General features: G+C 36.2%; 1 protein-coding gene across 6 annotated transcripts in view; it reads right to left on the minus strand.

Annotated features, from left to right (window-relative positions):
* Positions 1–14,166, minus strand: part of MYCBP2 (MYC binding protein 2) — a 275,059-nt gene that overhangs the window by 217,945 nt on the left and 42,948 nt on the right. For all 6 annotated transcript variants that reach the window (XM_046028200.1, XM_046028199.1, XM_046028201.1 and 3 more), the window contains exons 4-5: positions 9,917–10,070; positions 5,746–5,942 (exon numbers count right to left, since the gene is read on the minus strand). In XM_046028200.1, the coding sequence (XP_045884156.1) occupies positions 5,746–5,942; positions 9,917–10,070 (351 nt within the window). The remainder of the gene's footprint in view (positions 1–5,745; positions 5,943–9,916; positions 10,071–14,166) is intronic.

Consider the following 14,166-nt stretch of genomic DNA (forward strand, 5'->3'; position numbering starts at 1 on the left):
AGAATGATCATGGTTTGGCACATCAGTAAAAACTCCTAACTAGAAGTTTACCTATAAGAAGCAAATCTCAAGAGCCCAAGGAAAAATATCTAATTCAAAGACTAACTTGCATTTTTGACTGAAAATACTGAAATATGCATCTTTCTCCCAAACACCAATAACAAGTACTGCCTATGACTTCAAGTTTTGCGGACAGAAACATACTAGATTAGTAAAAAGTATGAACACCAGATATACATAAAATTATGCTGTATTAGAATACACATAAGCCAAAATATCTTTTGTAGGATATGCATAATTATTAATAAACTTCCTGATAACAAAGCACAGACTTAAGCAGAAGAGAACAGCGCGGTACAGTTTCTACAGATGAAACAAAATTTCTCTTCTACTTTGCTTTTCCATTATGACTAATGCCCATTAACATCAACAATATTCCATGATATGAAAACTCATTTGTGTTAACTGTGCATTCAGCCAGCCTTCATTTATCATTGGATAGCAATGTTTATCAAAGACCTACTAAATATCTGGAACACTAACTGAGTTGTCAACAGTCACCAGCATGGGACCAGCATTCTGCCAGCAGAGGAAATTCTGTTCCTCATCTTTTGTCACTCTTTTACCATATCCAACAACACAGCCATACCCCAGGGGACCACTCAGTCACAGTTCTACAGCTGCACTTTCCAATATGGCAGCCATTAGCCACATGAGACTACTGAGCTCCTGAAGGTGGATAGTGCTCTAAATACAAAATACGCACTGGATTTTGAAGACTTAGTATAAAAACAAGAACGCAGCATCTTAATATTACATTGATTACATGTTGAACTGATTTTGTGGATATGTTGAGTGAAATACACCATTAAAATACATAATTAACCACACTTGTTTCATTTTACCTTTTTAATGTGGCTAATAAAAAATTTTAGTTACACATGTAGACTACATAATATTTCTATTGGGCAGCACTTTGTAGAGGGAAGAGCTTTCACAGAGATAAGTGACCCACTGTTCACAAATATATTCTCCACCCCTTCCAGTTCTAAGGCCTCTGACTCACCCAAAGTAATTTATGCTATATGTATAGACAGTATAAATATATATAGATATGATAGGGTAACATATACATAATTGAGTATTACAAATTCTCTCCCTAGAAGCAGCTATATTAAACTTATAGCTGTTTTACCTAGAATCACTATTCACATTCCTATATAATATGCCAAAGCCTCCATTTTTTTGTTGAGATGCTTTCTCTGTTCGTGTCTATTATGAATGATGATGCCCTTCCTCCCATCCCAAATCCTCAAAATTGAGCTATATAATAATTTCTGGTTACACTAGTATTCAAACGTCACTTCCTATGACTCTGTAGTCTTGGTTCATGAACCAAACTGTATAACATTACATTTCCCTCTTGTGTAATTTTTCTTTTTTTTTTTTTGTTAAGTCAACAACTGCCCTATTTTTGCATTTGCTGTTTTCTCTATACCTACCCCTAAGTGTTCCTTTCCCACACTCCTCTCAATAAGTCACAAACACATCATTTCTACTTTTCCCACTTGGCAACATCCCTCATGAAACCCTGCTCTGACCTAGACTAAGGAATAGAAGTTAAAATTATGCCATTTTCACAGAACTAAAACAATCCTAAAATTTGTATGGAACCCCAAAAGACTACAAATAGTCAAAGCAATCTTCAAAAAGAAAAGCAAAATCCCAATTCCAGACTTCAAGCCATATTACAAAGCTATAGTCATGAAAACAGTATAATACTGGCCCAGAACAGACATACTGATCAGTGGAACAGAACAGAAAACCCAGAAATAAACCCACAACTATATGGTCAACTAATCTTTGATGAAGCAAGAAAGAATATCCAATGGAGAAAAGACAGTTTCTTCAACAAATGGTGTTGGGAAAATTGGACAGCCACATGCAGAAGAATGACACTGGACCACTTTCTTAGACCATACACAAAAATTAATTCAAAGTGGAGGAAAGACCTAAATGTGAGGCAGGAAACCATCAAAATACTAGAGAACAGAGGCAACAACCTCTTTGATATCAACCATAGCAACTTCTTACTAGACACATCTCTGGAGGCAAGAGGAACAAAAGCAGAAATGACTACTGGGATTCATCAAAATAAAAGACTTCTGCACAGGGAAGGAAACATCAGAATGGGAGAAGATATTCGCAAATGACATGTGATAAAGGGTAACTATCCAAAATCTATAAAGAACTTACCAAACTCAACACCCAAAAGACAATAATCTGATTGTACACTTTTAAGAGTAAGCTACTAAAAAAAATGGTAGGAAGCTTGCTATGAATAGACAGGATTTGACAGATCACCTGATTTGAGCTCACCTCAAAATGATCACACTAAAATTGAGAGTTTCAGTGGAGGGCCCCCTTCCAAATGTCTGCATTTGTGGGTCTTTTCTTGCTCTTTCTCCAAAGAAGAATCTACCAGTCCTTTTCCTAGAAGCTATAATAAGTCTTATGGGCAATGTTCTGGAAATTTAGTGAGGATTATTAAATTCCATCATCAATAGAAAGACTTTCATTAAATCTCCATTTTCAGCTTAGCTCCTAATTCCATTCTCAGTTGTGGCTGGTTTCCCCTGGTCTCTCTGGCTCAGTTTCTTTAGACAGGAAACCTACCTCTCTGGAGTATGAGAGAAGGACAGTTGCTTGGCTAGGACAGTTGCTAGGAAGGGCAAAAGAACATGTCTGGGGTTCTCTACTTTTCATTATACAGATTTCCAATCAATTTTTAGTTCCTGACCTCACCACCACTTTCCAGGCACCTACTACTTCTAATTCTAAATCCCATCTGGAGTTTTAGGTGAAAATAAACTTACTTTCTATGGGCATTAGCCGTTTAAGGAACTTAAATTTAAGCTTTCCCCTATTTCTATTTTTGAAAAATATGTCCCATTCTTAAAAGTTTATACTTTTGGGGTGCCTGGGTGGCTCAGTGGGTTAAAGCATCTGCCTTCAGCTCAGGTCATGATCCCAGGGTCCTGGGATCAAGCCCTGCGTTGGGCTTTCTGCTCAGCAGGGAGCCTGTTTCTTCCTCTCACTCTCTGCCCGCCCCTCTGCCTACTTGTGATCTTTGTTTGTCAAATAAATAAATAAAACCTTTAAAAAAAAGTTTATACTTTTACAAACATTTATTATAACCTTATTAAAACCTTTATTATAACCTCCCTGGAGACAGGGAGGGACAGAAATTAACAGGTTTCTTCAACATGACTCCATTTCTTTCATGCTTTCTAAAAGGGTACTTAATTCTAAGATAACCCAGTACTACAAATAGAAGTCTCAGATTTCCACCAACATTGTGGCAGGACCTAGAGAATTTATTCTGATAAATTAGACTTCCTTAATCTGAGGATTCCATGTCATTACCAATTTTGGAAAACCTTACCAATTATTTCAAGTACTGCTCTCCACAAATGCATTACTGCCTTGTGAAACTCAAATTGTATTAATACATTAGGCTTTCTCATTCTCTATTCATGTTTCTTATTTGGTCTTCCATATCTTCTCTCTTTGTCTCTCTGTGCTGCATTCTGAATAATTTCTTCCTCTTCAATATCCAATGGTTAACTCATCCTTTAAATTTCATATTGTAATTATTATTTTTTTTAATTTCTATGAGTTCAGTTTGGTTTTCTGATCCTTCTGATTCTTTTTATACTCTTATTCCTTAATCATACTTGGTGATACTTTCTTTTATTAATTTAACTATATTAAATATGTATGTTTTATATTCTATTTCAATATATATAGACTAGGCAGAACTGACTCTGCTATATTTGTTTCTACTAACTCTAAATGATAGTGCCTTTTTTTCCATGTGCTTTTTGTTTGTGAGCTCAGATGTGTTTTGTCAATGGGAAGTCTATGAAGCTTGGAGTTCATTCCTCCAAAAAGGATTTTAGTATCCTTCAATAAGGTACCTCATGGTACTCTCATCCTTGCCCTACTTTAAACTCTCAGTTTAAGCTTTTTAGAACAAGATAAGTAATGTGCATTTGAATCCCCAAAGAATTGGAGATGTTAGAGTTATATACTCTGAGGGAAGACTTTTCTCTCCCCACCCATAGCCTGGCCAAGACAGTTCTGTGAAATGAAGTGGTTGGTGGAATGAGGCCAAATCATGAGGAACCCTGTAAGCCACGTTAAGATAACGGGCTGTAGTATGGTATCTGGGCTGGAGACATGGATGCAGGGATGGGGCAGGTCTATAGAGAACCTCAGCTTTTGATTCAGGAGATCTAGTATTGTGCATAGACGAGTGCATATTAAGCATAATACTAGAGTCAGACAGATATACATGCAAGTCCTATCTCTGTTAGCTGAAAGCTCTCAATACTATAACTACACTAAACTACCTTCAGCCTTCAGTATTCCAATTTTACTCTTATCTCCCTGCCTTAGCTCATGGATACCAAGAACAGACTTCCCCAACATTCCCAACAGTAACACCTCCTCTCTCTGGACTGGCCAATTCAACTCATATCCTCTGAGATGAGTCTATGCACAAAAATAAATCACACAATGCCTAACAGGCTCATGTGTTTATGGTCACTGTATTTTAAAAATCTGGTATATGTAAATGTTTGTGTTATTTCATTAAAATTTAAGAATTACTTGTGTATTTTAAGCACATATCTAAAATTTTGCCAAACCTCAAAGCACAGCTGCAGAACAGTTTTGAACATTACTGCATTAGAGGAACTTCAAAATAATTCAGGATCATAAAAAGGGAAAAGAAGATTTCAGGCAGGGCAGAAAGAGGGAAAAGAATAAGACCAGAAATCTAGAGTAAGGAGATTGCTCATGTTTGGCAAGGAGAGTTCAATACTGCTGAATTAAGCCTAAGAAAATGACCCATACTCCCCTTCTGCTATCTTTGGCTGCGAATAACAGGATTAAAGCAGCCCTTCCATCTGTTCTGGAAGTTGACCAAGGGGCCAGTAAAGAGCATTTAACAGAGACTTAAAACTGTAACTTCTTACTCAATTTCCAGAACAATCCAAAAGAATTAAATCAAGTCTGCTTTAAGGAGAATTGTATTTTCCACTACTAACAACAACAAAGAGCTTATTCCACAGTCAGATATTAAAAACTTAAAATGTTCTATGTAAAGCTGAAGCAGCTCAGAAACAAATGAATGCATTAAAATACTACATTTGAGGGGTGCCTGGGTAGCTCAGTGGGTTAAGCGGCTGCCTTTGGCTCAGGTCATAATTCCAGGGTCCTGGGATCAAGCTCCACATCAGGCTCCCTGCTCAGCAGGGAGCCTGCTTCTCCCTCTCCTTGATGCGCTGAGTACTTGTGCTATGTCTCTGTCAAATATATGAACAAAATCTTAAAACAAAACAAAACAAAACAAAAAACTACATTTGATCCTTGAACAGTGCAGGGGTTAGTTAAAATACTCAAAAATTCTGGGCAAGATGGGAGTGGGGAGGACAGAGAACAAGACAATGCAAGAGAGGAGATGGCTGGGGTGCCGACACATAAACCAGTTCAAAGTGCTCAGTTTTTGCCAAATTTCATTTTATTATTTTTATATATGCTGTGGATTACTTATATATCAACCTTGGATAGCTCAAATAACTATAATGAGTGAGAAAAAGCAGGGGACTCCTATTGACAATTAAGGTGAAATTCTAACTTGGCATCTTATAACTTTCTAAGCAGCTATAAATGAAATACCTGTATTGTTTGGCAAGCGTGGCTGCCATTGTTGGTGAGGATAGCAGAGATGGCCTGAAGTGTCCTTCCTGTTTCTCCCCAAGAAGCCACAAGACTAAAGAGGCAAGCACAGGAAAGTGCTGTCAGAGACTGGCCTGTGCTGTCATTCATTCCCGTACTTCGAACAGTGATTTCCAAAAGGAGCTGGAAGAGAGACTCTGTGGATAAAATAAAACTCAATTACATTCATTCGACATACAGAACACTTCATGCATCTGTTTATTTACTTATACCTTGCTTCATTATAAAAAAAAAATTTAAGGCACCGAGAACACTTACTTTGCATTAGTTCCTTTCTAGTTACCCTTTCCCCCCCAAAGTTAGAATATTTATATAAAAAGGACCTTAGAGAACATTTAGTTCAACACTTTATTTTTGTAAATAAAAAAATGGAATCTATCCCAGGTTGTTCAAAAGAAACTTGTCTTGAGGCATTCACACATTCAAGAAGTATCCTCTCAAGTAACAGACTACTCACTGCACTTATTTTACCTTTTAGAGTGGGAAGAATACGAGCTTCTTAAAATGTTGATAAGTATCCAGAAAATTACGTATTTGCAAAACAACAGAATACATAAACACATGCTATAATTCGTTTTAATGTAAACTTGCTTTATTGCTAACATAATAACAATTCACATTTGTATTTATAAAGTGAGTATATAATTCATTTTATACCCTAGGAAAAACCTTCTTTCTAGTCAATAGGACATATACCATCCCCCTTTAACAGTCAATGAAATTGAGACAGGGAGATAAAGAGATTATCCCTAAATGATAAAGCCATTTAGTGGTAAAGATGGTAAAGTAACACCTGAACGTCACAAGAAGTTTCCACACAAAATCCCCTGAACAACTCTGCCCAAAAGTGAATCAAAGACTTCCAGGTATTTCTTCTGCAGAAGGGAAGGGGAATTTGAAAATCCTTATAGAATGAGCACTCAAGACAGAAAGAAAAAGAAACAGTCAGAAAAAGACTGCAAAACTGAGGAAAATGAAGAAAGGGAGAGGGACAAAGAGCAAGAGAAAGAATTCGTGTACTGCAACTCTCTGAAAACTAAAAGGTCATGTGTGGTTTATTGTTGACTCACAAAGCTAGCCTTCCTCTGTCTCCCTCATCTCCTCTCTCTCATCCCAGTTACACCTGTCACTTTTGCTTCCTAAAGCTTTCACTTGGTCCATCTCACGACCATCCTCCCAATCCATCCTCCCAACCACCTCAGAATCAGAATACTACAAAGTGTTCCTAAATTAGCTCCTACCTTTACTTTGCCCCTTTCTAGCCAAAGAGAAGTTTTAAACCAAACATCTGCTTTTTTATTTAAAATCTGTTCACTCCTTTGTTTAGTTGGTTCCTGCTCCTCTCCCTTCTTTTCATTCTCCCTCCCTTTCTTCACTTGCCCATATATCCTTTAGTCTTTCCTTCCCTTCACCCTTTGCTCCCAACTATCTTTCTTTCCCCTCATCCTTTCATCTCTCCTATCTCCGTTTGTCCATCCTTCCTTCCATCATTATCCTTCTGCCCCTTCATCTTTTAATTACTCAGAAAATATTTATTAAATTCTTTCTGTACATGAGAAACTGTTCTTGGTTATGATAGTACTTTGGCAAACAAGACAAAGAATGCCTGTCATCAAAAAAGTTAGATTCAAGTGGAAAAGAACAGTATGAGTGTTATAAAATAAAGAACTTTTTTTAAGCATAAGGAGACAGTGAGTGACTTTCCATTTCTCCTAGAACAAAAGCCACCGGGCTCCTTTAACATGGCCTATGAAGCTCCATATGGTCTAGTCCCTGCCTCTCTCCTCACCTATGGCAAAGCCCTCCTTCCCTTCACTCTCCACATTCTAGCCAGACAATCTTTGTTCAGTCATTCTCCTTCCTTTCTCAGAGACTTACTGCACGCTCTCCTTTCTGCCTAGAAATGCAGTTAACTTCTTCCTACTTGTCTTTCAAGTCTCCAATGTCACATCTTTAAGGAAGCATATTATAGACTCCCAGAACTCCCTCTATATCCCCCACACTATTTACCCACATCTGCAATCACACGTGTTCGAATGTCTGATGCTAAGTCCCATAATAACAGCAACAATGTCTGTACTGATCACTCCTGAATTACATGCTCTTTGCATAGAACATAGAAGATACTTTTACATTTACATGAATACTTAAGAATATACATTCCAACCTTAAAATGAACAGAAAAATAGATGTAAGAAGAATGATTTTTTTTTATCTAGACAATTTCTAAATCAAAATCCATTTCCTAGGAGAAGAAGCTTGGTGTATAATAATCAATCAAGCTACCCCAACAGTAAGTGATTCATATATACCTATATTTTTATGAATGACATGAAAAAAACAAAAGTGTATTCATGTGATTATGCTATTAGATCAAAGGAAAAAAACAGAGACAGATTTCAATAAAAATTTAGTTTTACAAAAGTCAAATTATACCTTTGAGCTAATTAAACAAAATAAGAAATATAGTGATGGTAAATCCCTCAATAGAAAAAATAAGTCAAAGCACTGAAGAGACCAGAAGCAAACACTGAAAGGATAAAAGAGAGACCAAAGAAGTACAGCAGCATCTGCAACTGTTAACAAGAAAAAACAAAACAAAAAAAAACAAAACAAAAAAAACCCTGGCCAAATAAATATATAAAACAAGATGTTTAACAACGGATAAAAGACAACGGTATGCCAGAAGATCTAGGAAATAGAAATGATTAGCATGTAATTCAAAGTAATAAAAAGGATATACAGGTTTTAGTGGATATTTTGAATATTCAATTATTTGTTAATTGACAAGCCAGAGATCAGCAAAAAATTCTTTAAAAAAAATCAGTTAAATAAATAAAGCTTTAATAAGATGCTGTGATGCCAAGTAATGCATCACAATAGTAATATGATCACTGGTGTTACCATAACAATAATCAAACAAGGTGTCTGCTTCTCACCATATGACAGCTTTTATTTAGTAGTAGTATTTAATAACACGGGGTAGGGGAGGGTATTCTTTTTTTTTTTAAATATTCAGCTTGTCTCCCTGGCAACACTCCCCTTCCCCACTAAACCAAATAAAAAAATTAAACACAAAAAACTAATCACCATGTGATTCCCCACCCTCCCCTGAAAAAACCACCACCAAAACAAAACCAGTATGACATGTAATTAGGTTCTCACATGTCTAATAAACACCAAATAACCAAGTAGAAAAGAAAGATCAAACTCTAGTCCTGACCAACAGTGTTGTCCCCAGGTGAGCTGCACTGGCACACCACCCAGAAATGTATTCTAAATGCAAATTCTTGGGCCATTGCTGAATCTACTGAATTAGAAACTCCACAGATAGGACCCACATGACTCTGATATGAACTAATGCTTGAGATTTAGAGAAATCTAGACTTTAGGCCCATAGTTAGCATCAGAGAAAAGCAACAGCCAATTTCAAACTTATGCCCCATCTCTATTTCTCTTCCTCAAGAGCGATCAACTTGCTTACCGGATTATGTGTTGAACCTGTATCAGTAACACGAAAGGCATGCATTTATAAAATCCAAATACATTTTACAAAAAGAAAACATATTTATTTATTGGAAGTTGTCACTAATTCAAAAGCATTATCTATAACAAAAATGGATTTCTGTTTACAATGGATACAAAAGAAATGCTCTCTGTTGGGAAACTAGATGTGCTGTTTTGGGTTGGCGGCATTTGTTTCCTCTCTTCCCACTTTTTTAACTACCCAGAATAACACATTAAGTTAGAGAAAGCCAATGTTCAATATTTTGGCCTAAGGTTTAATGAGAACAAATTAAGTTAATGGTGATTATAAGGCTTGGGATTATTTCTGGGTTCCAAGGATTTATGTTTTGCTTTTTCCCCATCATCACAGTAATCAAGAAATGTCTGTGCATGAACTGTTAAGTATTAAACTATAACTCTAGTAGAACAGAGCAAAATATCTTAAAATTTACACCCCTGCTGTTTTAATACCATAATTTAACAAAAAAAACAAACAAACACTGCATTAGGGGCAGTATATGCTTCATAAGAGAAGCTATTTACATTTAATGTAAATGTAATGATGTAATGTAAATGTAATCATTTAATGACCCTGAGCTCTTACCTAGGACCTCAGGTGGCTCTGACTGAAGGCCTTCTGGCTGCTGACCCTGAAGTACGTTAAGCAGGGCCTGGAGACTCCTGAGGCATAGGGATGGGTGAGAAAATCGTGTTTCCTTGATCAATTCAAAAACTTCACAAAGTCCAACCTCAATGATCTGTTTAAGATGAAAAAAAAAAAAAATATATATATATATACACACACACACACGTACCTTGTAAAAGGTAAGCTAATAACACTTTCCTGGCTGTTGAATCAGTACAGCTTATTCCCACAACAAATGATTAATGCTTCCATATTTAAAAGGCAAAAACAAAAAGAAATACATTACCCACCCCCCCCAAAAACAAACAAAAAAACCCACAACTACCCATGATGTTTAATTTCAAGATTCAGAAAACCATTTAGTTATATGGAAGGCTAAAAAAATAATGGCACTATTTTAAAAGCAGTTATAGCATAAGGAATCCATAAGAAAATAACATGAAAATTGTAGGAGTGCACTAGATACTAGGTTACATTCACTCAGAAAAAATACTCTATGAATTTAAAAGTTCATTTGGCCATACTCAACTACAAATCAGCAATCTTTCATTAAAAGTCATGTCAAGGGGCGCCTGGGTGGCTCAGTGGGTTAAAGCCTCTGCCTTCGGCTCGGGTCATGATCCCAGGGTCCTGGGATCGAGCCCCGCATCAAGCCCCATATCGGGCTCTCTGCTCGGCAGGGAGCCTGTTTCCTCCTCTCTCTCTGCCTGCCTCTCTGCCTACTTGTAATTTCTGTCTTTCAAATAAATAAATAAAATCTTTAAAAAAAAAAAAAAAAGTCATGTCAATTGTTATTTATGACCAGAAAAAAAAATCATTTAAAAAGGAGTTTTTCATCTTAGCCCTTCCTATAATAGTACAATCACATTATTATTTATTGATGCTGTCCCCTCTTCTTGTTGGGTTTGTCACAAAAAGAATTAAAAACTGCCTATTTAAAAACTCACTACTATTTTTACTTTAATTATCTTATCATTCCTCATCAGGACCAAGGAAAAATCTGACTCAGTATCCAGCAAAAGATAGAGAAATCTGCAACTAAAGTCTGAGAGAGAAATATGACAACCTGGTATTGGGAGATAACTTTAGTGGACTGACAGAACAACAGACAATGAAATCCTATTTTTCAGTCAGTGACAATATTTTGAGAAAGAGGTATATAAGATCTTTTCAGAAGGTGTTAAATTATTTGGAGAAGTAACAGAAAAATTAAAACAAGACTAATTAGTAGAAATGCATCAAAGCATTAATTCTGTTAGACATAACAGCAGGAGAATATTCTCCAGGCTGAGATCTGTGCATTAATCACATATTACCTAAGTATTTCTTAAGCACTTATTTTGGGAAACTCACTAAAGGAGATATTAAGATACACATTACACTCGTCCCCGTCTTCTAAGAATTTGTACTCTAACTGGAAAAATAAGCCTTGCACATGACTCTGTTGTAGCATTTATTATGTTATAGTGCAGCTGACTATTTTTGTTTCCTTTTTCCTAACTAAACTGTGGTCTCCTCACAGACAAGGAGCACGTCTGAACTAGATTAGTATCTCTCACAGCTAGCCCAGTGCCTGATATATGACAGGCATATAATAAATATTTGTTTAATTGTTCTCTCAGTTGTGTGCTAAAAACCACTGCAACTCAGAAAAAAATTTTCCTGACAATGGTCAAATCAGTTGCAGGCAAGTCAGTTGCAGTTTTGATTATCATTTGCAAGGTTTCTGAAGAATACAGATATGACTGAGAAGTCAAAATCACCAGCAGGACTGTCTTTTTAGAGAAGTTATCTAACATCCTAGTAGACTTAGTTATAGCTAAGATTACAGAAGTTGCTTGTATAAAGTTTCAATTGATTAAATGCACTAAGCAGTGAAAATTTCCAGTTGATATAGTTTCTTTTCCTGGAATAGACTAAAAAATAAAAACGCGCTGTTCAAGATTTCTATCTGCTTATATACTTTACAGGAAATGAATCTGAACTCAAAGATCTCCTAAACACAAAATGTGGGGCTCTGACCTCAGGCCAATGAGAGACTACTATATCCTTTCAGTCTTCAAGAATGCTTACTCTACTGCTACCAATCGTGACTTTTCAAAATCCAAAGGTGAAGTGTCACAGATACATTCTTAGCTAGGGTTTATTTATACAAAATTCCTACAGTAACAGAGAAAGTATTGAACCTTACCAGAAGGAGTAAGGCTACTTACTGAACAAGTTCCTGAGTTGTCTCTCTGGTAAGTTTAGAGTGTAAGAACAAATGTATGACAATAAGGAACTCAGGTATGCTACTTAGGAATAGAACACAGGCTGTTTTTGATGAGACATACCCATAAAATGTTAGTCAAATGATCATGAAAGAGAAAAGACCCATCTGTCTAGGCTAACCACTGTAGATTCTCGCTACTCATTTATATCTTACTTCACAAAAAAAAATTTTAATAAAGGGGAAAACTACTTCCTTTCCAGAGTAATGATATATTTTCAATATAGAACAAAGTAAAAATCAACTTCAAGTTTTCCAACATATCTAGCTTTGAATTATTGAGTTGAGAAACAAAAGATGTTGTGAAGTGTTTCCCCTTGAGGTTTGGCTGAGAGTATTTTACCGTATGTATAAACTTTGATATTGTACTTTTAACACTGAAAGAGTGAGAGCTAGAAAGAAAGCACACACAGAGGGAGAGGGAAAGAGAGAAGCAGACCCCCTCTGAGCAAGAAGCCTGACGCAAGACTCAATCCCAGGACCCCGGGATCATGACCCAAGCTGAAAGCAGACACTTAAATGACTGAGCCAACCAAGTGCCCCTAAGCTTCTATACTTTCAATGATAAACCATAACTACCCAACACATAGTCTTCCACTTCTCTTCAAAAATAGTGTTTTGTAAATTTACTGAATTTTTTCTTTACAGTTGCTTTCAAATAAGTAAATCCTATATATTTGAAGGAACACAAACCCAAATAACTATCTGATACAGCCAGTCCAATGTCACTGCTGGGAAAAATAAGATAAAAATATGCTTGGCCAAAGAAAAATGATACAATGAGTCTTTCAAAAAGGTTTTATTTTTGCTCTCCTCAAAATCATAGTATTTATTTCTTTTTTTTTTTTTAAGATTTTATTTATTTATTTGACAGACAAATCACAAGGAGGCAGAGAGAGGGGGAAGCAGGCTCCCTGCTGAGCAGAGAGCCGGATGCGGGGCTCGATCTCAGGACCCTGAGATTATGACCTGAGCTGAAGGCAGAGGCATTAACCTACTGAGCCACCCAGGCGCCCCAAAATCATAGTATTTCTAAAAGTGATTTTATTAGTTCACTAACAAGTATGAACATAAAAATTGAGTTACATTTAGATGTAATAATAAATTCCTTGCTGTTAGAAATTATATCTTGTTCTATTAAAAAGTCCTAGAGGGAGAGGGCAGGGGATGGGCAAAATAGATGAAGGGGATTAGGAGGTACAAACTTCCAGTTAAAAAGTAAATAAGTCCTGGAGATGAAAAGTACAGCATAGAGAATATAGTCAATAATATTGTAATAATATTGTGTGGTGACAGATGATGACCACACTTAACATGGTGAGCATTTTGAATTATACAGAATTGTCTATATGCTCTATACCTGAAACCAGTATAATATTCTGGTTTAAAGTTTAAAATTGTTTTTAAAGTCCTAGAATCCATTCCAATACTTCCAGAATACATTTGAAAAAACTGAAGAGGAAACCAAAAGTAGACTTATATATTACCACAGAGGAAAGTATATTGACTTTCAGAATATTTTATATAAACAAATATTTGGTAGTGATGACATTTACAAACAATAAAGAAAAAAATCTAGAAGGCAGCGAAAGAAAGGGTGGGGGAAAAGCAGCAGCAGAGGCAGCAGAGGAGGAGGAGGGTAAAAGAGGAGGAAGAAGAATTCTGCCTCTCAGAAGATCTGGGTGTGAAATGTCTAAGTTCCTATCCTGTGACATACAGATTTATCAATGACTACTACCATTTTCTTCTTTTCTCTTCATGTCCAAAAGAAGTGTTCTTACAACTTTTCAAAGCTAACAATTTTTAAGCAATATTCTTGATCCCACTCCCACCCTATCTCTAACAGATTTCATCTCACCTTCTTCCCCCACACTGTAATAGCGCCAAATCTCTATTTTTAGCTGGGGCTTTTCTTTGGAACTTCAGCCCTATCTAGTGT

This window comes from Meles meles, chromosome 14 (assembly GCF_922984935.1).
Source record: "Meles meles chromosome 14, mMelMel3.1 paternal haplotype, whole genome shotgun sequence".
Lineage (NCBI taxonomy): Eukaryota > Metazoa > Chordata > Mammalia > Carnivora > Mustelidae > Meles > Meles meles.